The 22,545-nt window shown below is 31.8% G+C and overlaps 6 protein-coding genes across 6 annotated transcripts; 1 reads left to right on the top strand and 5 right to left on the bottom strand.

Moving 5' to 3' along the window:
• Positions 1–4,869: 4,869 nt before the first annotated feature.
• LOC124911391 (chlorophyll a-b binding protein of LHCII type 1-like) lies at positions 4,870–5,841 on the bottom strand. Its single transcript, XM_047451867.1, has one exon. The coding sequence runs from the start codon at positions 5,767–5,769 to the stop codon at positions 4,969–4,971; it is 801 nt and encodes a 266-aa protein (XP_047307823.1). The 5' UTR covers positions 5,770–5,841; the 3' UTR covers positions 4,870–4,968.
• Positions 5,842–7,888: 2,047 nt separating this feature from the next.
• LOC124911418 (chlorophyll a-b binding protein of LHCII type 1) lies at positions 7,889–8,869 on the bottom strand. Its single transcript, XM_047451897.1, has one exon. The coding sequence runs from the start codon at positions 8,810–8,812 to the stop codon at positions 8,018–8,020; it is 795 nt and encodes a 264-aa protein (XP_047307853.1). The 5' UTR covers positions 8,813–8,869; the 3' UTR covers positions 7,889–8,017.
• A 2,059-nt stretch (positions 8,870–10,928) lies between these two features.
• LOC124912910 (agamous-like MADS-box protein AGL29) lies at positions 10,929–11,552 on the top strand. Its single transcript, XM_047453547.1, has one exon. It carries the CDS (start codon positions 10,929–10,931, stop codon positions 11,550–11,552), a length of 624 nt encoding a protein of 207 aa, XP_047309503.1.
• A 2,022-nt stretch (positions 11,553–13,574) lies between these two features.
• On the bottom strand, positions 13,575–14,550 carry LOC124911417 (chlorophyll a-b binding protein of LHCII type 1-like). Its single transcript, XM_047451896.1, has one exon. The coding sequence runs from the start codon at positions 14,475–14,477 to the stop codon at positions 13,680–13,682; it is 798 nt and encodes a 265-aa protein (XP_047307852.1). The 5' UTR covers positions 14,478–14,550; the 3' UTR covers positions 13,575–13,679.
• A 1,309-nt stretch (positions 14,551–15,859) lies between these two features.
• Positions 15,860–16,810, bottom strand: LOC124911444 (chlorophyll a-b binding protein 1B, chloroplastic-like). Its single transcript, XM_047451927.1, has one exon. It carries the CDS (start codon positions 16,732–16,734, stop codon positions 15,952–15,954), a length of 783 nt encoding a protein of 260 aa, XP_047307883.1. The 5' UTR covers positions 16,735–16,810; the 3' UTR covers positions 15,860–15,951.
• Positions 16,811–18,813: 2,003 nt separating this feature from the next.
• On the bottom strand, positions 18,814–19,724 carry LOC124911443 (chlorophyll a-b binding protein of LHCII type 1-like). Its single transcript, XM_047451925.1, has one exon. It carries the CDS (start codon positions 19,694–19,696, stop codon positions 18,899–18,901), a length of 798 nt encoding a protein of 265 aa, XP_047307881.1. The 5' UTR covers positions 19,697–19,724; the 3' UTR covers positions 18,814–18,898.
• Positions 19,725–22,545: the final 2,821 nt, after the last annotated feature.

Genomic DNA, 22,545 nt, shown 5'->3' with positions numbered 1-22,545 from the left:
TCTCGACTCCAAGTCAGGTGTTCGTGACTGAGAAAAGGGGTAGAAGTAAAAGTAAAACTCCAAAGAATCGCAGTGGCAGTTCAGACAGGTCACGGGGAACATCCAGCTCGAGAAAAGAGATTACATGTTATCATTGTGGCAAGCCAGGACACAAGAAGTATCAGTGCAGATCTTTGAAGCGGGAACAAAAGGAGAATAAACAAGATGGAAGTAGTAAGGTTGCAGATGTGGGTGAAAACGACATCGATATTGTTTACGACAATGATAGTATCAACCTTGTTTCTCAAGATACACAATGGGTGGTAGACTCAGGTGCTTCTTATCATGTCACCAATCGTTGTGATATATTTTCTTCTTACACTAGTGGACAGTTTGGTTCAGTGACGTTGGGAAACCATATTACGTGTAAGATTGTTGGAAAAGGAGATGTCTGTTTGGATACTAACACTTCATGCAAGCTACTTTTGAAGAATGTTCGACATGTTCCTGATATTCGGATGAATTTGATCTCTACTGGTATTCTTAATGATGAGGGCTATCATAGTTACTTTGGTGAAGGAAAATGGAAACTCACTAAGGGGTCTTTGGTGATAGCTAAAGGAAAGAAGGTCGGTTCTCTTTATGTGACAGAGACTAAGTCTTACGGGGGAGAAGCAAATGCAGTTAATGATTGTTCAGCACAACTTTGGCATAAACGACTTGGTCACTTAAGTTAGAATGGCATGCAAGTTCTCTCCAAGACAATCGATCTCCAGGGCTTAAAGTCCACAGATTTGAAGACATGCACAGATTGCTTAGTTGGTAAGCAACATAGAGTTTCCTTCAAAAGTTTCTCTCCTTTTAGGAAGCCCAATATCCTAGATATGGTTCACACAGACATATGTTCTATGGATTCCTTGACTTTAGGTGGTGCTCATTATTACATAACTTTTATCGATGATTGCTCAAGGAAGGTGTGGGCATATTGCTTGAAGACTAATGATCAAGCATTTGATTACTTCAAGTTGTTTCATGCTGAAGTGGAGAGAAACTGGGAAGAAGTTGAAATGTGTTCGTTCGGACAATGGTGACGAATACAGAGGACCATTTGTGGAATACTGTAAAAGTCATGGGATCAAGCTTTTGAAGACTGTGCCAAAAACACCTCAACATAATGGAGTTGCAGAGAGGATGAACAGGTCTATCAATGAGAGAATTTTGTGTATGTTGTCTCATGCTAAGTTGCCAAAATCCTTTTAGGGAGAGGCAATGAAGACAACGTTTGATCTGATAAACCTTTCACCCTCAACTCCTTTAGATGGCGACATTCCAGAAAGAGTTTGGAGAGGTAAAGACGTCTCTTATGATCACTTGAGAATTTTTGGTTGTAAAGTGTTTGTTCATGTTCCTCGAGATGAGAGAGCTAAGCTTGATAGCAAGACGAGACAATGTATCTTTATTGGGTATGGTCACGGAGAATTTGGGTACCGATGTTGGGATCCGGTTAACAAGAAACTCATTAGAAGTAGAGATGTGGTATTCTTTAAAGATCAGACCATTGAAGACTTTGAGAAAAAGGAAAAGCCGAAGTCTACAGAGAATGAATTGCCTGACAATGGTAGGATTCGTACACCACAATCACAGCCCAATGATGTGGAGAATGCCCAAGTTGAAGTTGATGAGACTCCTCTAGTTGATGCTGAGCCAACAGAGGAAGCTGAACAAGATGATGATAGTTCTCTAGAGCCACCTGATGATCAGCATATTAGAAGATCTAGTAGGCAGAGACAACCTTCTAGTAGGTATCCTCCCAATGAGTATGTGATGTTGACTGACGGGGGAGAACCAGAAACCTATCAAGAAGCATTGTCTCATGAAAACAAGAACAAGTGGTCGGTGGCAATGCAAGAAGAGATAAATTCCTTGCAAGAGAACGAAACTTATGACTTGGTGAAACTTTCAAAAGGAAAGAAGACTTTAAAGAACAAGTGTGTATTCAAGTTGAAGCACCAAGAGAATAGCTCACAACCTCGATATAAAGCTAGACTAGTTGTGAAGGGCTTTGGACAGAAAAAGGGGATTGATTTTGAAGAGATCTTCTCACCGGTTGTGAAGAGGTCATCCATCAGAGTTGTGTTAGCATTGACCGCTAGTCAAGATTTGGAAATTGAACAACTGGATGTGAAGACTGCATTTCTCCATGGTGACTTGGAGGAAGAGATCTATATGGAACAACCTGAGGGTTTCAAAGTTAAAGGTAAAGAAGATCTTGTCTGCAGGTTGAGGAAAAGCTTGTTTGGGCTCAAACAAGCGCCTAGACAATGGTACAAGAAATTTGACTCCTTCATGGAAGTAAATGGGTACAGTAAGACTACTTCTGATCATTGTGTTTTCATCAAGAGATACGGTGTTGATGATTATGTTATTCTTCTGCTCTATGTTGATGATATGCTGATTGTTGGGCAAGATATTGCGAAAATTGAGAAGCTCAAAAGGGATTTGAACAAGTCTTTTGCAATGAAAGATTTGGGTTCAGTGAAGCAGATCCTAGGCATGGAAATCACAAGAGACAGAAAGAACAGAACACTTTGGCTATCACAAGAGAAGTACATTGAGAAGGTACTTGAGAGGTTTGCAATAAAAAATGAAAAACCGGTTTCAGTTCCACTTGCAGGTCATTTCAAGTTAAGTTCTAAACAATGTCCTACAAGTGAGAAAGAGAAAGATGAAATGAAGAATGTACCTTATGCCTCTGCAGTTGGTAGTCTTATGTATGCCATGGTATGTACAAGACCGGACATAGCACACGCAGTTGGTGTTGTTAGTCGGTATCTCTCTAACCCGGGAGAAGAACATTGGCTGGCTGTTAAGTGGATTCTCAGATATCTTCGAGGCTCTTCGAAAGCACGTTTATGCTTTGGAAGTGATACTCCTATTTTGGAAGGTTTTACAGATTCAGATATGGCAGGTGATGTTGATTCAAGAAAATCTGTATCAGGTTTTTTGGTTACCTTTGCAGGCGGTGCTGTTTCGTGGCAGTCAAGATTACAAAAGTGTGTTGCTTTGTCTACTACAGAAGCTGAGTATATTGCAGCTACTGAGGCATGTAAATAAGTGTTATAGATGAAGAAGTTCCTACAAGAGTTGGGTCAAAAGCAAGAGAAGTTTACTTTGTTTTGCGACAGTCAAAGTGCCATTCATCTCTCAAAGAATTCAGCTTTTCATTCGAGATTCAAATACATCGACGTGAGATATCATTGGATACGTGATGTGCTTGAGGCAAAAGAGCTGAACTTGGAGAAGATTCATACAAGTGAGAATGATGCCGATATGTTTACGAAATCATTGCCTAAGGACAAGTTTGAAGATTGTCGGGAGAGAGCGGGTTTATTGGAGCCCGCGAAGTTGCGCTGACGGGGGAGATTTGTTGGGTCAGCTCATTTGGAAGCTGGGCCTAACAAATTAATAAAGCCCATTAGAGCATATTTAATTAAGGAAAAAAAACACAGTAGTTTTTTGGGGTTGATTTTTCTCTCTCTCTCTTCCAGTAGTTCTTCCTCCATTGAAGCAGCAGGTTCTTCTTCTGATTTCCTTTATCTCTTCTCCATTTGGTTAGCCATCTTTAGTGATGATGATAATGTATGTGAATGACAAGTTAGGATGAGGTCAATTGATAACTTCTGTTAGATTACCTCTAGGCTTGTATTGAACTACATTGTATACCCATTTGATATAGTGGATGATTTAAGTGGCCGAAGTGTCCCGTGGTTTTTACCTAATTTGGGGTTTCCACGTAAAATCTTGGTGTCATGCTCTCTGTTTCTTTGATTGTTTGATGCTTAATTGTTTTGGGTGCCTATTTGATTACACAAAAGGGAAAAAGAATTGTTAGGCCTTGTTGTAGTTTGTTTATTTCTGAATTGCTAAATATGTGCTATTATTCGATTTCTCCAACACTTCATTTTCAATCCAGATATTTTTTTTTATTGAAAAATTTAATTTAATATCTCAAGATCTTCAATTTAAGAGGGTTTTAAGACAAAAAAAAAAAAAAAAAGTTATTTATTTAGATAATTTATTATTTGAATAAACAATTAACACATTTTTTAATTAGATTAGAGTTTATAATTCCTTAGAGAAACTAATATCATTACATCATTCACTTCATTCAATCAGCCTAATTTAGACCATAATCAAATTTAAGACTTCAAACTTAAGTTTAAATTCTTTTCACTTAAAATAACCATTTTAAATTATTTTTACAAATGAAAATAAATAAAAGAAAATAATAATTTGTAAATGGACTAGAACACTGAATTCTCATTTTCCTTTAAGGTGACTAAATAAATTTATATACATCATCTACTAGGCAAACCACTTCACCATAACAAAATGCATTAGTTCGGTTTAATCGAAATAGTCCATATGATACTAGGAACAACACTTCTATGGTAATATTTTACTATCTCATTTAATTATGGTAATTTTCAAACAAATCTTATTTTTGTTTATATGTACTACTATCACTATAAAAAATAAATTCAAACGCTTTTATAGCAACACGAACAGTAACGTTCACAACAATTCACGATAGATTTTGAAACACATGATGAAATTGTAACAAATAATACTCAATCCATTAAAATAAATGTTGCATAATTGACCAATTGTAATAGTCCTATTACAATGTATATTTGGCAACCATTTTTTTTTCAAGAAAATTGCAACTTTATTCTATGTGTTATATTATCAACATACACATATAAATCAGGACTTCTATTCATAAAAGATTATTCATGGAAATGTAGTTAACACAATTCTAAAGTTTCCTTTTCTAAAAAGTTAACACAATTACGATGATTCGACGAAAAACTTCCACATTAAGTAAAGAACAAAGAAACACCCATCTTTTCTTATAGAACTCAATAGCTCGAATTATATTACATGGCTTACTCGACAATTTTACATATCTTTATAACTCAAACAAGTTTATTTTCCGGGAGCAAAGTTTGTGGCGTATGACCAAGCGTTGTTGTTGACAGGATCAGCTAAGTGGTCTGCAAGATTCTCCAAAGGTCCCTTTCCGGTCACAATAGCCTGAACAAAGAATCCAAACATTGAAAACATGGCAAGTCGACCGTTCTTAAGCTCTTTCACCTTAAGCTCTGCAAATGCTTCCGGGTCTTCAGCCAATCCCAACGGGTCAAAGCTACCTCCAGGGTATAATGGGTCGACCACCTCCCCAAGTGGTCCTCCAGCAATACGGTAACCCTCAACAGCACCCATCAAAACAACTTGAGTAGCCCATATGGCCAAGATACTCTGAGCATGTACCAAGCTAGGGTTACCCAAATAGTCAAGCCCACCCTCGCTAAAGATCTGAGATCCTGCCTTGAACCAAACTGCCTCACCAAACTTAACACCATTGCGAGCCAAAAGCTCGGGGAAGACACATCCGAGGGCACCCAACATGGCCCATCTGCTGTGAATGACCTCGAGCTCACGGTTCTTGGAGAAAGTCTCTGGATCAGCAGAGAGTCCAGCAGTGTCCCACCCATAGTCTCCGGGGAATTCACCAGTCAGATAGCTTGGGGACTCACCAGAGAATGGACCCAAATACTTGACACGGTCTGGACCATACCATGGGCTCGAGGAGACGGGGGGCTTGGCGGTGGCCTTCCTCATTGTGACACGACCTGAGCCTAGAACCTCGGAGGAAGTTGGGGAGATCTTCACCGCCTTTCCGGCGAAAGAAGGGGAGGAAAGAGCCATTGAAGAGGCAGCCGCCATGGAAGAGTGTGAGAAAAAGTTTTGCTCTAGCCTCGGATGCTAACTTGGAGTTGAGAAAATTGGGATGTGAAAATGAGGAAGAGGGTAAGTGGGCATTAATAGATAGTAAGAGGGTAAATGCGTCCTTATCCAATTTATATCAATATGTCCATCTCTTTTCTCATTGGCTATAGATAATATTTTGTTTCAACTTATGTCCACGTGGCAATGTCTAAGCCACCAGCTTAGATTTTCTTAACGTTGCATTAATTCGCTTTCCCATTGATGCGCATAAACAAATAATTTTATTAAGATGAATAGATGATAATATATATAGATAATGAGCACAAAAACATTTTTTTGTCCTGTTTTATGAAATTTAATAAAGAGGTAACAAGTTAGAGATTTATTAATGTTGTAAAATTAAAAATCATGTGACATATATACTATGAAGTTTGAAATTTTATTAACAAAAGAATGAGTAAGTATTTACATTTTTCAAATATCATATTTTTTAGTTATACTATTAAAATTTGATATAGATGGATGTTTTTGACACCATGAACAAGTAGAGTTGAATCCGCCACAAATAGTTAATATTTTGTCGCTAAAAGTCTTAGGCATGATTTATTGGAAAAACAGTAAAAATGTTTTTGACAGTTAATGGCTGCCTCAATTATCAAGGAAAGTTGAAAATATTAGGACTTAGATGATGTTGATTTCAATAATTCTCTCTCTCTCTCAATATATATATATATATATATATATATATATATATATATATATATATATATATATATATATATATATATATATATATATATATATATATATATATATATATATATATATATATATATATATATATATATATATATATATTTTAAAAAATGTTTCATGAATAATAAAAATGATAAGTTTTTAAATATGACATAAAAATATGTCATGACTCATTAGAATAAAATAAAATAAAATTTTCACAAACCATTAAAATAAAAATAAAAACATGCCCTCAAAAGATTGTCGAGTACAGAGATTTTTGAGAAGTGTGACAAGTCCCAACCGACTTCACCTGCGTTTTAAAAGAAATTTAAAAAGTCGTCATAATTAAAGTATTATAACTATATTCAAATTTCTCATCGATCACTCACGAATTCAAGCATCACTTAGTGAATTTTAGTCATACTTCAAATGAGATTACTTGAGATTCCAAGTACCAATCACCCACCCACCCGACAATGTAAAAGTAAGACAACGTTGATTTCACTCCCATGAGACATATTTGATACCTACTTATCATAATATAACTATTTTTAATGCACAGGCTTATCCTAATGCTCGGACCTACTTAGTGTAACTATACATTTTTTTTAGAATATTAGTTGACAAATTTTCTAACAAAAACTCATCCAAGAGAGTACTCTCCAAATTTGATTATATAATTGTTTGTGGATTTTACCATCTTTGTGTTTCAAGTTATTTTAATTAATTAAAATTTTCCAATACAAAAAAAGAAAGAAATAATCTCAAACCTACATAATTTACAAGAAGTGTTGCCTACTTGCCATAACCATTAAAGACTTAACTATAATTAAGATTTTTTTTCTTGTATAAATTTGGTATGAATATGTAAATATAACCACTTTTTTTTACTTCCACACCATCTCTCACATCCATTTAAAGGGTAAATAATAAATATAACCAAAATATGCATCATCTCTTAACAAATTAGAGAAACTAATGTTGAATTAATTGGAGAAAACATATATTAATGAACCCAATCAATAGCTCACAACAATTTACATAGCTTTAACAACAATTTTACATATTTTCTCCAATTTAATAAATGTTTTATTTTCCCGGGGGAAAATTTGTAACATATGACCCAGCATTGTTGTTGAAAGGGTCAGAAAAATAGTCTACAAGATTGTTAGATTCTTATAACCTCTGTAAATGGTGATCTATTTCTTATAAGATTGTTAGTTTAAAGCAAACAAATTAGTATTTTTTTTTTTGTTTTTGTTTGGGAAAACAAGATTACTTAGTAGTTGGATGTTAGGGTTCATTATAATAGTTGTTTATTGTATTTGATGATTTGGATTTACAGAGCAGTTGAATAATTTAGGGTCGAGAAAGCTTGGGGTAGAACTCTTTTTATTAACACATTTACCGACGCATGCGCCGGTATTTTAGCGTCGGTAACAAATTTGACAATAATTCACATAGCTTTAGCGACAAATTTACATATTTCTCTCAATTTAATAAATGTTTATTTTCCAGGTGCAAAATTTGTGGCATATGACCAAGCATTGTTGTTGACCGGATCAGCAAGATGGTCTGCAAGATTCTCTAATGGTCCCTTTCCGGTTACAATAGCCTGAACAAAGAATCCAAACATTGAGAACATGGCTAGTCTACCGTTCTTGAGCTCCTTTACCTTAAGCTCTGCGAAGGCCTCCGGGTCTTCGGCAAGACCCAACGGGTCAAAGCTACCACCAGGGTATAATGGGTCGACCACCTCCCCAAGTGGCCCTCCAGCAATGCGGTAACCCTCAACAGCACCCATCAAAACAACTTGGGTAGCCCATATGGCCAAGATGCTTTGAGCGTGTACCAAACTCGGGTTACCCAAATAGTCAAGTCCTCCCTCGCTAAAGATTTGAGATCCTGCCTTGAACCAAACAGCCTCACCGAATTTAACACCATTACGAGCCAATAGCTCGGGGAAGACACATCCGAGGGCACCCAACATGGCCCATCTGCTGTGGATAACCTCGAGCTCACGGTTCTTGGCAAAGGTCTCTGGATCGGCTGAGAGTCCAGCAGTGTCCCACCCGTAGTCTCCTGGGAATTCACCGGTTAGATAGCTTGGTGCCTCACCAGAGAATGGGCCCAAATACTTAACACGGTCTGGACCATACCATGGGCTCGAAGAGACTGGGGCCTTGGAAGTGGCTTTCCTCATTGTGACACGGCCTGAGCCGAAAACCTCGGAGGCGGTGGAGGTCTTCACCGCCTTTCCGGCTAAAGAAGGGGAGGAGAGAGCCATTGTAGAGGCAGCCATGGAATTTGGAGAAGCAAGGTTTGATTTTGGAGTGTGGAAATTGAGCTGTGGAATTGAAGGAGGACTTGATGGGCATTAATAGAAAGCTTGGGGGTAAATGCGTCCATATCTAATATCTCAAGATATCTCCATCTTTTTTCTCATTGGTTACATTGATTTTGTTTTTGTTTCAACCACCAACTTAGATTTTTTTTTTTATAATGTTTTGTGAAATGTAAATAGATTCCAAACAATGGGTAAGAAAAATAAAATATAAAAGGAGTAAAAAAAGTCTATAAATGATATATGCCAAATATTAAGCATACAGGTAAATACATTTAATTAAAAATGTACTCTCTCATTAATTTACATATATTAAAGTTATAAATATAACAAAAATAAAATATTTAGTTATATTTTAAAATGGGAAGAGTGATTAATATTAAAACTTAAGAGTTATACACATGTTTCATTATAATTATAATTCAAAATGTAATTTATTGAAATTATAAAAAAACAATAAATTTCAATTAAATTACACCATAACCTATAAAAATAGCTCAATCTCATTATTTTTTTTTTGACTGTTGTACAGATTAATATGAAAATTGAGAGGAGTTTTTGGTTATAAAGAATCATGAATTGGTTGATTTAAATTGGAACTAAAATGTTTAATAAATTTGATAATTTTCCAAAGTATTTGGATCTCATTGTGACAATGTTTTCAAATAAAAAATTTGACTTAAGAAAGAGACTGATTATTCCAAACAATTTCTCAAAAATATATTTGATAAAAAAATATTATGATTGTGATAAAAAGATGAGCATAATTTTAATTAAAAAAAATAGTTTATTTGTACATTTTTATCAAATTACTTTAGTATTTAAAGTTTTAAAATACTATAAAAATAAAAATATATTTTGAATTTTTTATAAATAATTTAATAAAAAAAAGTAATATATAGATGATGAGATATTAAATTATTTTAAAAAAGGAAATCAAATAAATAACTTCACACAATCTCTGTCTCATATTCAGAATTAGATTTCTAAAATCATTTCTCTTTTCCTAATCTTACCCCAGATTTGTATAAAGTTAAATATAATTGGAATTAGATAAATAAATATAATTATACTCCTATTTGAAATGTATAATTTACTTTTTATATTATAAATTATATAATTATAATTCTAGTGAAATGTGTGAATTTAATTTTTTTTATACAATTCAATTACAGTCTCATCATTTATATTATTCGAATAATCAATTAAAATAATAAAACACTGTCTACTTGTTTTCTTTTACAAAAAAAAAAACATTTCTTCCTTATAAATTTATTATACTTATAATGACTTTTATCTAAATAATTTAATTTTGAATAATTATACCAAATTTAATTTGAAATAATCTACTGATTATTTAAATAACTTGAGATTAAGCTAGGCCTAAAACAAAAATGAATTTAATAAAAGAACATAACACACTTCAATACATTTTCTTAATAATTATAAATATTTAATTTACAACATAAAATTTAATTTGAACTAAAATACAGATCAGTTCTTAAAACTTTAATTCTACCAATTCAAACACATCCACACATATTGTCTTTATCCATATCTTATATTAATTTATGAATAATTAAATGTACTCAGATTTCATTAAGAATTCAAAGTGTTGGATTTTTTAAAAATTATTTTCCTTAATAATTCAACTTTTCTAATCTTAGCCCCCAGATTGGTATAAAGAAATCTAATTCTAATTAAATGTGATTTGGAATTGAATTACAATTCAAATTTTATATATTATAAATCATTTGAATTGTAGTTCTAAAATAAATAAGGGTAAACTTTAAAATAATAATATACATTTCAATTCAATTATTTATTTTAAGACATCAAATAAACAATAAATTTAAATTTAAAATCATGTCTAACCAAACATAGTCCAGATTTTCTTTTTAAATTTTTGGCAAATTCAATAAAGCAAAATTCATAATATATCCCAATATTTAGTGAGAAGATCTCATGGAGAAAAAGTACAACTATTGGGGGTAATAAGCCATCTATTTAATCCCATTCAACTTCAACCATTTCCTAAGCAAAAGATTTAATCTTCATTATATTTTTTTTGGTCATGGAGAGGAGTCATAAGAAAACTCAAGGGAGGAAGAAGATCGCTATCAAGATGATCGAGGACGAGACCTCGCGAAGGATAACTTTCTCCAAGCGACGTAATGGCCTCTTCAAGAAGGCGAGCGAGCTTTCCACTTTATGTGGTGCAAACATGGCCGTTGTCCTTCTAAACAATGGCGGAAAAGCGTATTCCTTTGGAAGCCCGAGTGTGAATATGGTCACAAACCATTATTTGAATTGTGCCTCGGGGTCTAGTGGTTGTGACTCTGCCCGCTACATCGCAGACTATCATGCGTCCCAAGTCAAACAACTCAGCCAACAATTTCAATTGTTGAGCCAAAAACTTGATGATGAGAAGTCTCGCGACCTAAAAGTTGGGGAAATTGTTCCAAATCACGAATGCGATGATTTGAGGTCATACATTAACAAGCTTGACCTAGGAGATATGGAGAGACTTAAGACTACTATGGAGGAGCTTAGGGAGAAAGTCAGGCTCCGCGTTAATAAACTCGGAGGCATCTCAGAAGTTTCATCGTCTCGGAACAACAAAGAGGTAATGACGTCAAACACACCAACGATTGAGAATCCTAGATCTCCTATTCCGCTCGACTGGTTAAAGTTGTGAACTTTAAAATGAAAACAAACTTCTTGATTAATGAATGTGGGTTCAAGTTATTAAACTAGTACTAAGATTATGAATGTGCCTTTTGTAGTTCCTTTTCGATTGAATTAGGTTTAAATTAAGGAGTCATACTTTGTATTTTTTTTTTTTTTTGGAATGTGTCTGTTGAAGAAAGACTTTATTTAAGTTAAAATGAATACCAATCAACTATATATGGATCTTTGTTTTTGTTATATTTCTCTAGTGCATTTATTTTGTGTATTGGGTCAGTTTCTTGCATAGTAGTTTGTTTTTCAAATTTTTTTTCTCTATTTATGAGTTCTTCTGTTTGAACTAGGTTGCATGTTCTTAGTAAAAAGAAAAATACAAATAAAGTATAGTACTTTTAATTTTAAACAATATAAAATCTTTACCATTTTCAAGTCTAATAGCAACTGTCCAAATTAAAATAATATAGGTCTATTTGTTATTACATTTTAAGATCTGAATTACAATTTGAAAATTTTACATTTTTATGTTTGTACTTATTTAATAAATGATGTTTACAAAATAATATGAATGATGATTAATAAAAACTACTTGTATACAAATAAGAAATTGGAATACTATAATTTGTATGATGATCCAAAAGAAATCTTATATAAAAACCAATTACTTTTATAAAAAAAAATAAAAGGAATATCTTAAAAGAAATCTTATGTAAGAAAACAATTATTTTTAATTTTAAATTTTGACATCTTTCTTAAAAATATGAATAGTAATTTTTCAAATTGAACATTATTATGCCTAAAATAAAAATTAGGCACAATAAGTATTAAGTGTATATCAATTTTTTTTTTTTTTTAAATTTTCTAGAAAGAAATGACTAATATTGATAATTTGGTGTGTTTTTGTAAGTGGTCTAGAATCAAATTCATAACCCCTTAGAGAAATATATATATATATATATATATATATATATATATATATATATATATATATATATATATATATATATATATATATAATAAAATAAAGACATTTTTGAGTTTTGATCAATATTAATTTTCACTTTCTTATTATTTAACCTTATTGTTCATCATAAATTTTAATCTAAACACATCACAATATATACCCCCACAACCTCTAAATAGTTCTTAGATTAAAAAGAAAAATATTAAAAAAATTAGTCTTCAAAAGTGAACTATTTTGGGCATCTGCTAATATTATTTTGTTCACAAAATATCTAAATATAAAAGGATAATATTAATTACACCTCAAAAACATAAATAAAATATCATGTAAATCTCAAAAAGTGATAAATAAAAGTTCAAAATATTAGATTTAGAGGTTTGACTCAAGAATTTGACTAACAATTATAGTGATTCAAGAGAATTTGGAATGTATGATTATGAATATTTAGAGCCTTTTGGTATGACCAAATCATATTGTCACATTTTAAAAAAAATATGAGAAATAAAATTGGTAGAGAGTGTATTAATTATTTTTTGGAAATAAAATGTATTATTAAGAAAATCCCCATCCAAAATTTTGTCAACTTTGTAATATTTTTTTTATTAAATGAAGTAAAGTTTACAACATTTTTCACTAATAAAGCTTAAAAAAAACTTCATACTAATGTATAAAATATTAAGTTTACTTATTAATTTCTAAAAACATTTAATGTTATGATAAAGAAAATAGTGAGAAAATACTTGTTTCAAAAGTACTCAAAATATTTCTACGATACAACATTCTCTTTTAAATAAATAAATCTTAAAAATAACCTCAAAACAAATAACTTGATATATATTAGTGTAAAAAGAAGAAATAGAATTAGCGACGGAAAGAATAACAACGAATAATTAAGTATTAACGACGAACAATTAAACAACAACTATAGAAGGATCTAACTATTGTTACTAGTAATATTTAGCGACACTAATTAAAGCAATAACGACGCTATTTACAACACCAATTCCATTGCATTTGAGCCTTTCTTAATAAGGATATACATATTATAGAAAAGTAGAGGTACTAGTTGGATTAATTAGCAACATATATTTATGAACTCAATAAATAATTCAAAACAATTTACAAGGCTTCATCGATAATTGTACATTTCTGTTAAATCAATGTCTCAAACAACGTTTATTTTCCGGGAGCAAAGTTTGTAGCATAAGACCAAGCGTTGTTATTAACAGGGTCAGCAAGATGGTCGGCAAGATTCTCAAGTGGTCCCTTTCCGGTTACAATAGCTTGAACAAAGAATCCAAACATAGAGAACATTGCAAGTCTACCATTCTTTAGCTCCTTTACTTTAAGCTCTGCGAAGGCCTCTGGGTCCTCGGCCAAACCCAACGGGTCAAAACTACCACCAGGGTATAATGGGTCGACCACCTCCCCAAGTGGCCCTCCAGCTATACGGTAACCCTCAACAGCGCCCATCAAAACAACTTGGGTAGCCCATATGGCCAAGATGCTTTGAGCGTGTACCAAACTTGGGTTACCCAAATAGTCAAGCCCACCCTCGCTAAAAATTTGAGATCCAGCCTTGAACCAAACAGCCTCACCGAACTTAACACCATTGCGAGCCAAGAGCTCGGGGAAGACGCAACCTAGGGCACCCAACATGGCCCATCTGCTGTGAATGACCTCAAGCTCACGGTTCTTAGAGAATGTCTCTGGGTCGGCGGATAGTCCAGCTGTGTCCCACCCATAATCTCCCGGGAATTCACCAGTAAGATAGCTTGGGGACTCACCGGAGAATGGACCCAAGTACTTAACACGGTCTGGGCCATACCACGGGCTCGAGGACACCGGGGCTTTGGAGGTTGCTTTCCTCATTGTGACACGGCCTGAACCGAGAACCTCAGAGACAGTGGGGGAGAGCTTCACTGCCTTTCCGGCGAAAGAAGGGGAGGAAAGGGCCATTGTAGAGGCAGCCATGGAAGGGAGAGTTAGTTTGAGTACTACAACTTGAATGTTGGGGAAATTGGGTTGTGATTTGTGAATTGTTTGGAGGGGTTGGAGGGCATTAATAGATAATAAGGGGGCAAATGCGTCCTTATCTATTATCTAATGATATCTAAATCTGTCTTCTCATTGGTTACTTAGGTTCTACTTTTGTTTTTATATTTATGTCCATTTGGCAATGTTTCAGCCACTTAGATTTTTTATACAATTGTTTGTTGATAGTAACTAATTTAATTTTCTAATAAATTAATTACATATACAATAATACTTTTATCTAATAAGAAATACGCAAAAATATAATTAAATTACTTATTGATATATAAGATTTGTGATTTACTGTTAAATACATTGTATCTTATTATTGGTTTAAATTGATTAATAATATATTTGAAGCAGTTTATTGTATTTTTTCTATATGAAATATTTTCCAATCTTTTTTTTAGCATACATTCAATTGATATTTATTGAAGTGGGTGTAAAAATATAAATATGTGTGTAGTTAGATGATGTGATTAGAAACTTCAATTATAGTGAAATTAATGCATTTCTTGAGTATTTTAATTTTAATGTTTGATTATGTTAAATTTAAGTTTACTAAATAGCTATATAAACTATGTATTGGTGGATAATTAATAAAATAAGTTTGATTATTGATAACTGAAATTTATAAAAAAAAAAAAAAAAAAAAAAAAAAACTTATTTGTTCATTATTATTTTGTTTGTATTATTATCAATCCTTGAGAAGAGATTGAAATCATTTTTTTATATTAATTAATTTTGTGAACTCATAACTCACTCAGTGGTAGAGCTTATCGAATCTACATCCTAGGATCACTTAAAAAAACAATTAAACTAGATGAAATCATGGTTTAATAAAACAGCTTCTAAAATAAGAAAAACGTTGTCAATAATTAAACCAGCTACAAAAACATATTACTTACCGGCGCTTATAACTCTAATTACCGACCCTAATTTAAACGTCGCTAAAATATTTACAATTGAATCGGTACAATATTAGTGACATACTTTATGCGCCGGTAATATTTTTCCTTTTTCAAATGTTTTTTTTTTTCAATATTCCTATTTTTTTTACTATTCATTATTTGTTTTTTTCACTAGATTCTTGTCGACGGTAAAAAGTGTCTATTTCATTATTATTTTTTAAAACAAGAAGAACAACTAATTAATAATATTTTTAAAATTTGTATGATTTTATTGTATTCTATTAACTTACAAAAAAACAAATAATTTCATAGTATATAATAATTCAAGCAAACCATCTAATATTCGATTCTAAGTCAATTAACTAGTTTTTTTATTACTATTAATTATAGTGAAAGTTGTAAATGGATGAATTGAGTAAAGAATTTTCATATTAACCCAACTTTAACAAACAATTTACATGCCATCATAGATAATCTTACATCCCTCTAATCTAAAATAATTCTCACTTTCCGGGAGCAAAGTTTGTAGCATAAGACCATGCGTTGTTATTGACAGGGTCGGCAAGATGATCTGCAAGGTTCTCTAGTGGTCCCTTTCCGGTCACAATAGCCTGAGCAAAGAATCCAAACATAGAAAACATCGCAAGCCTACCGTTCTTGAGCTCCTTTACCTTAAGCTCTGCAAAAGCCTCCGGGTCCTCGGCCAAACCTAATGGGTCAAAGCTACCGCCAGGGTATAATGGGTCGACCACCTCCCCAAGTGGCCCTCCAGCAATACGGTAACCCTCCACAGCTCCCATCAAAACAACTTGGGTAGCCCAGATGGCCAAGATGCTTTGAGCATGTACCAAGCTTGGGTTGCCTAAATAGTCAAGCCCACCCTCGCTGAAGATTTGAGATCCAGCCTTGAACCAAACTGCCTCACTGAACTTAACACCGTTGCGAGCCAAGAGCTCGGGGAAGACACAACCTAAGGCACCCAACATGGCCCATCTGCTGTGGATGACCTCAAGCTCGCGGTTCTTAGAGAATGTCTCTGGGTCGGCAGAGAGTCCAGCAGTGTCCCACCCATAGTCTCCGGGGAATTCACCAGTAAGATAGCTCGGGGACTCACCGGAGAATGGACCCAAGTACTTAACACGGTCTGGGCCATACCACGGGCTCGAGGACACTGGGGCCTTGGAGGTTGCTTTCCTCATTGTGACACGGCCTGAGCCAAGCACTTCGGAGGCTGTTGGGGAGAGCTTCACTGCCTTTCCGGCAAAGGAAGGGGAGGATAGAGCCATTGTAGAAGCAGCCTTTGGAGGGAGGGTATAGTTTGGCTACTACTTTGAAAGTTGGGGAAATTGGGTTGTGAATTGTAATGATGGATTAGAGAGCATTTAATAGATAATAGGGGGGCACATCTTCCCCTATCTATTATCTATTGATATCTACATTTCTCTTCTCATTGGCTACATAAATTTTATTATTATTGTTTGATTTTATTTATTTATGTCCACATGGAAATTTTTAAGCCACTATCTTAGATTTTTTTTTATAAGTTAAAATGACCCATAGTAATGACAGGGTAGCAAACAAACCGAGCAGGGCTAGCCATCTTTCTTTAAATAAATTTTAAAATATCACACTTCCTTTTTTAAATATAATATTTTGAATAGTTTCTTTAATTGCTTCTGCAATGTCTCTCGTAAATAAATCATGATCTAATCTTCCTCCCTTAGTCTTCACTCATTTGTTCTTATTCCTGATAGCTTAATAGTTGATAATCGAAGGAGAATCTAATATTCACGTTTATAGTAATTCTTATTTGCGATTAATAGATGAAAATGTAAATATAATCATTGCGATTGTGAATTGAATTATTTCGATGTATAGTTTGATAGTGGTTGAATCAAGGTTCGAAGAATTCGAATGAAACTCGAGTTCGAACTTTATTTCAAATTGAGCTCGAGCCAAATTTTATTAAAAAAATTTCCCAAAAAATAAATGTTTTATTGAATTTTTTAGTTTTAAATCGATTTTGAATATCATTCATATTTTTCGCTTTCGAATTTGAATATCATTAATATTTTTCGCTTTCGAATTCGAATATCAATATTTTATTATCTAATTCGATTCAGTTCATTTGCACCCTAATTAATGAACTCAAAATAAACTTAAAGCATATTAAATAAAAATTGAATTCATAATTTTTTTTTTATCTCTTAAACACCCGCTCTTAGCATTTGCTCTTAGCATTTGAGATACCCTATTATGTAAATTTAATCTTTGAATATATGATAAAATAATACTTTTTTAATAAGAAATTATATTCCATATATATATATATATATATATATATATATATATATATATATATATATATATATATATATATATATATATATATATATATATATATATATATATATATATATATATATATATTGAGATTTACTATAAATTTAGGTAAAGGAAAGTTATAAGTGCGTCACCTTTTGACAAATTTAAACATTTAAAGCATAAATTTTAAGTGGTATTAATTTATTATAGTGGTTATAAAAAAATATAAATAGATTTGTATTTAATATTGAAAAATAATTTTAAACTTTGAAAGAGCCAAGTATATATATATATATATATATATATATATATATATATATATATATATATATATATATATATATATATATTTTTATGATTGAGTTGTTTAATCTGGAAATTTGAGGAGATGACCCTAAAAAATGGGTGAATTGCAGAAAGTACGGATAAAAAAAAGTGCTGGTGACCTTTTTTACTGTTTTTGGACGAAAATGCCCCAGTTGCTGAGATTGCGTGACGCAATTTTTTATTATAGTTTTTCTTATATATATATTTTATAAGAAAAACTATAATAATACTCGACATTCATATCCTGCACTTTAATTCAAAGTGTTTCAAAATAAAATTGAACCCCTGAAATTTTGGTGTCTTAAACTAACTATACCACCGAGCTACCTTGGTGGATTGAAATAACTGATGTATACTAAATTAAGATAATCGTGTGACGAACTACTTAAACCAGCTATCAAAAAATATTTCCACCGACCTAATTTAAACATCGCTAAAGTATTTACGGAGTACTGCTGTACTTGCAATTATGATTTAAGCGTCGTAAATCATTAGTGACGTTTTATGTGTCGATAAAAACATTTACATTGAGAGAAGTGCATTTTGTTGGTTTTGTTCAACTTCAATTTTTATGTCACCATTCATTATTTATTTTTCTTGGGGCTTCCTTCAGTTTTTAACTTGTTTATATTTCTACGTTAAAACTCTTAACATATGTGGTACGTATAGCCAATTTCTTGATCACTACTTAATTATAGTGAAAGTTTGAATTGTGCAAAGAAATTTTATATGAATCCAACCTTTAGCAAATAATTTACATTCATCAGTAATTTTACACTCTCTAAGTTAAATCGATTCTTACTTTCCGGGGGCAAAGTTTGTAGCATATGACCAAGCGTTGTTGTTAACCGGATCGGCAAGATGGTCAGCAAGATTCTCCAATGGTCCCTTTCCAGTTACAATAGCTTGAACAAAGAATCCAAACATTGAGAACATTGCAAGTCTACCGTTCTTGAGTTCCTTTACCTTAAGCTCTGCAAAGGCCTCAGGGTCCTCGGCCAAACCCAATGGATCAAAGCTACCGCCGGGGTATAATGGGTCGACAACCTCCCCAAGTGGCCCTCCAGCAATGCGGTAACCCTCGACAGCTCCCATCAAAACAACTTGGGTAGCCCAGATGGCTAAGATGCTTTGAGCATGTACCAAGCTTGGGTTGCCCAAATAGTCAAGTCCACCCTCGCTGAAGATTTGGGATCCAGCTTTGAACCAAACAGCCTCACCGAACTTAACACCATTGCGAGCCAAGAGCTCGGGGAAGACACAACCTAGGGCGCCCAACATGGCCCATCTGCTGTGGATAACCTCGAGCTCACGGTTCTTAGAGAATGTCTCTGGGTCGGCAGAGAGACCAGCAGTGTCCCACCCGTAGTCTCCGGGGAATTCACCAGTAAGATAGTTTGGGGACTCACCGGAGAATGGACCCAAGTACTTAACACGGTCTGGGCCATACCACGGGCTCGAGGACACTGGGGCCTTGGAGGTTGCTTTCCTCATTGTGACACGGCCTGAGCCGAGCACTTCGGAGACTGTTGGGGAGAGCTTCACTGCCTTTCCGGCAAAGGAAGGGGAGGATAGAGCCATTGTAGAAGCAGACATGGAAGCTGGAGAAGAAAGGTTGGTTTTTTGGTTGTGTAAAGAGTTGTGGAATTGATGGAGGACTTGGTGGGCATTAATAGAAAGTTTGGGGGTAAATGTGTCCTTATCTAATATTTCAAGATATCTCCATCTCCCTTCTTATTGGTTAACATTGATTTTATTTTTGTTTTGGAATTTAATGTCTAAGCCACAAGTTTATATTTTTTTTTTTATAACAGTTGACAGTCTGGAATTTGAAAATTTGAATAAAAAAACTATACATATCTAACAAAATTAAGAATTATACTGGCATATATGGAAACAATAGTTAATATATATTTAATTAAAATATATTTCAGAATATTATTTAATCTAAATTAATATTTAAAACAAAAAAATTTACAAAAAAATGAAAATTTTTTGTTCAAACTCAACTTTAGTTACAGAGTTGGGGTTTTAAACCGGCCCAAATATTTATTACAAGACTAGTTTTCTATCTTTGAAAAATTACTCTTAAAAAAAAATATATATATATATATACCTTAGTCCCTAGAGCTATATAAGTTTTTTTTAGATTTTATTTTAATTTAGACAGTTTTTAAAAAATTTATCTCTATCATAATTTTATATTCTAATTCTCAAATCACTAATTTCATTAATTAAAATATATTTACTTTGTTTTTTAAAATTTAAATTTTAAATAAATAAAAAAACATTATACTAATTTAATTTATCTAAATTTAAAAGTATATAACCACTGGGCCTTTCCGAAGCCCAAGAAAACTCATCCCGGAAACTCATTTAATAATTACTGAGGCAGTAAGGCCCAAGAGACATAAGAAATAATTTTTTTATTATTGAGTTGTTTATTCGCCGGTAATGTTTGGGCCATGTGTTTAAAATTTGTATTATTATAAATATTTTAAAATTTAATAGAAAATATTAATATAATTTTATCTAAATAAATATTTATGAATATTTTATTCTCTATAACTTATTTTAACATTTAAAAATTCAATTACAAAATCAAGAAAATATTTGTATGTGCAGAACATAAATTATAAAAGGTCATTCTAAATTTTTAATACTAACAAATAAAAGAAAGAGGGCCACCGTTATTAAAGTGACACATTGATAACAGATAATAAGAATAAATTATAAATTCGTTCATAAAATTTAATAGAATACTTTTTTATAAAGATAGTTAAAGCAATCTAAAGTTGAGGAATTCATGTTCTTGCAAAATGAATGACCAACTCATAACCCATTATTTATTTAATTATTTCATGATTGATGTTTGGACTATAGCTGTACAAATTCTCATTAAAAATCAGTTTATTATATTTTTAAGAATATGACTTTAAAAATAAAATATTATTTATATCAAGTATTAAAAACTAAAAGTTGACTAATAGTTTCAAAAGGTTTGAGTTTCAAATTTAAAGTCAATTGTTTTTGCAACATTTTTGTATAGTCTAATATAGTCACCTAGTTTAGTGTATAAATGAAATTATAAATTATATATTTATATTATATTAGGTAATTATTGTTAAATAAGATAAAAATATATATTAATTTTATTATTGATAAAATATTAGTCAAATTATAAGTTTATTTAATAATTGTTTGACCATAAAAATTAAGAATTTATTTTAAAATAATGAAAAATAAATGACACTAAAATATAATAATCATGTTTATTTATTTAAATAATTAATAATTTATTTTAAAATTTTAAAATTTTTAAATTTATAAATATAAATATAATTTATTTATATAAAATTGTAAACTATAAATTATTTATAAACTTATAAAATCTTGATATAATAAATTTAAAATCATACAAATTTAATTCATTTATAATTTACCTAAATCAGAATAAATTTTTAAAAACTAACTACATATTTTAAAAAATATATATAATAACCAATTGACTTAGTCATTATCAAACAAATTTAATTTTAAAAAGAATGGGTTTGACCATGTTTATGTTTATGAAAATTACATTTTTTTTCAAAGAATTATCATAAAATTCGAATTCAATTTTGATGCGTGACTTTTGATAGATTTTTTTTAAAAAATTGCTTGAATTTTTATAGGAGGGGTGATTAGGAGAATTTAGAAAGAAACAAGAAAAGAAATAAATGGCATCTCCTCATTGGATAAAAAAAAATAAAAAAGGATGAGAAATTATTTTATTTTCATCCATCCAATCATTCCTCTTTTTATAAATATTTCTCTATCATATATTGTTATTATTCTAACAGTTAAATAACTCATTTAATAAATTAAAATATTAAAATACTGTAAATTTTAAATAAAAAATTATTACAGTAATTCAAACTATTAAAAACTAAAATAAACTATTTTTTCATCTAACAAAATTTTAAAAAAAAAATTAAAAAAATCAACATAAACCAAGCTCTACATGTTAAAAATAAATAAAAAATAATTGGGTTTAACCATGTTTATAATGGTTCACAATCAAATAATTTAAAAAAAAAAATTATTATAAAAATTTGAATCGACTATATATTGTTTTAAAGTAGAACTAGCATTTAGCCCGTGCATTTGCACGAGTAATAATATAAAAAACCGTGAAAAAAATTACAGATAACATTTTTAATTTTATTTTTAACCGTTTTAAGTTTATATGTGGGTCAACACATAATCCGACCCAAGTATCCATTTACTCAACATCATTATATATTAATTAGTTAAAAAGTTGAACTTATATTAATATTAAAACGTTCCGCATTTATCAAATTTGGTGTTTGAATTTAAAATATAAAGTCTTTGTAGCCTAGTTAGTTAAAAAGTTGTACTTGTTTTGTTAGGTTGCAAGTTCGAAACATACCTCTAGCATTTTT

This window comes from Impatiens glandulifera, chromosome 8 (assembly GCF_907164915.1).
Source record: "Impatiens glandulifera chromosome 8, dImpGla2.1, whole genome shotgun sequence".
Lineage (NCBI taxonomy): Eukaryota > Viridiplantae > Streptophyta > Magnoliopsida > Ericales > Balsaminaceae > Impatiens > Impatiens glandulifera.
This window is presented reverse-complemented; position numbering and strand designations above follow the sequence as displayed.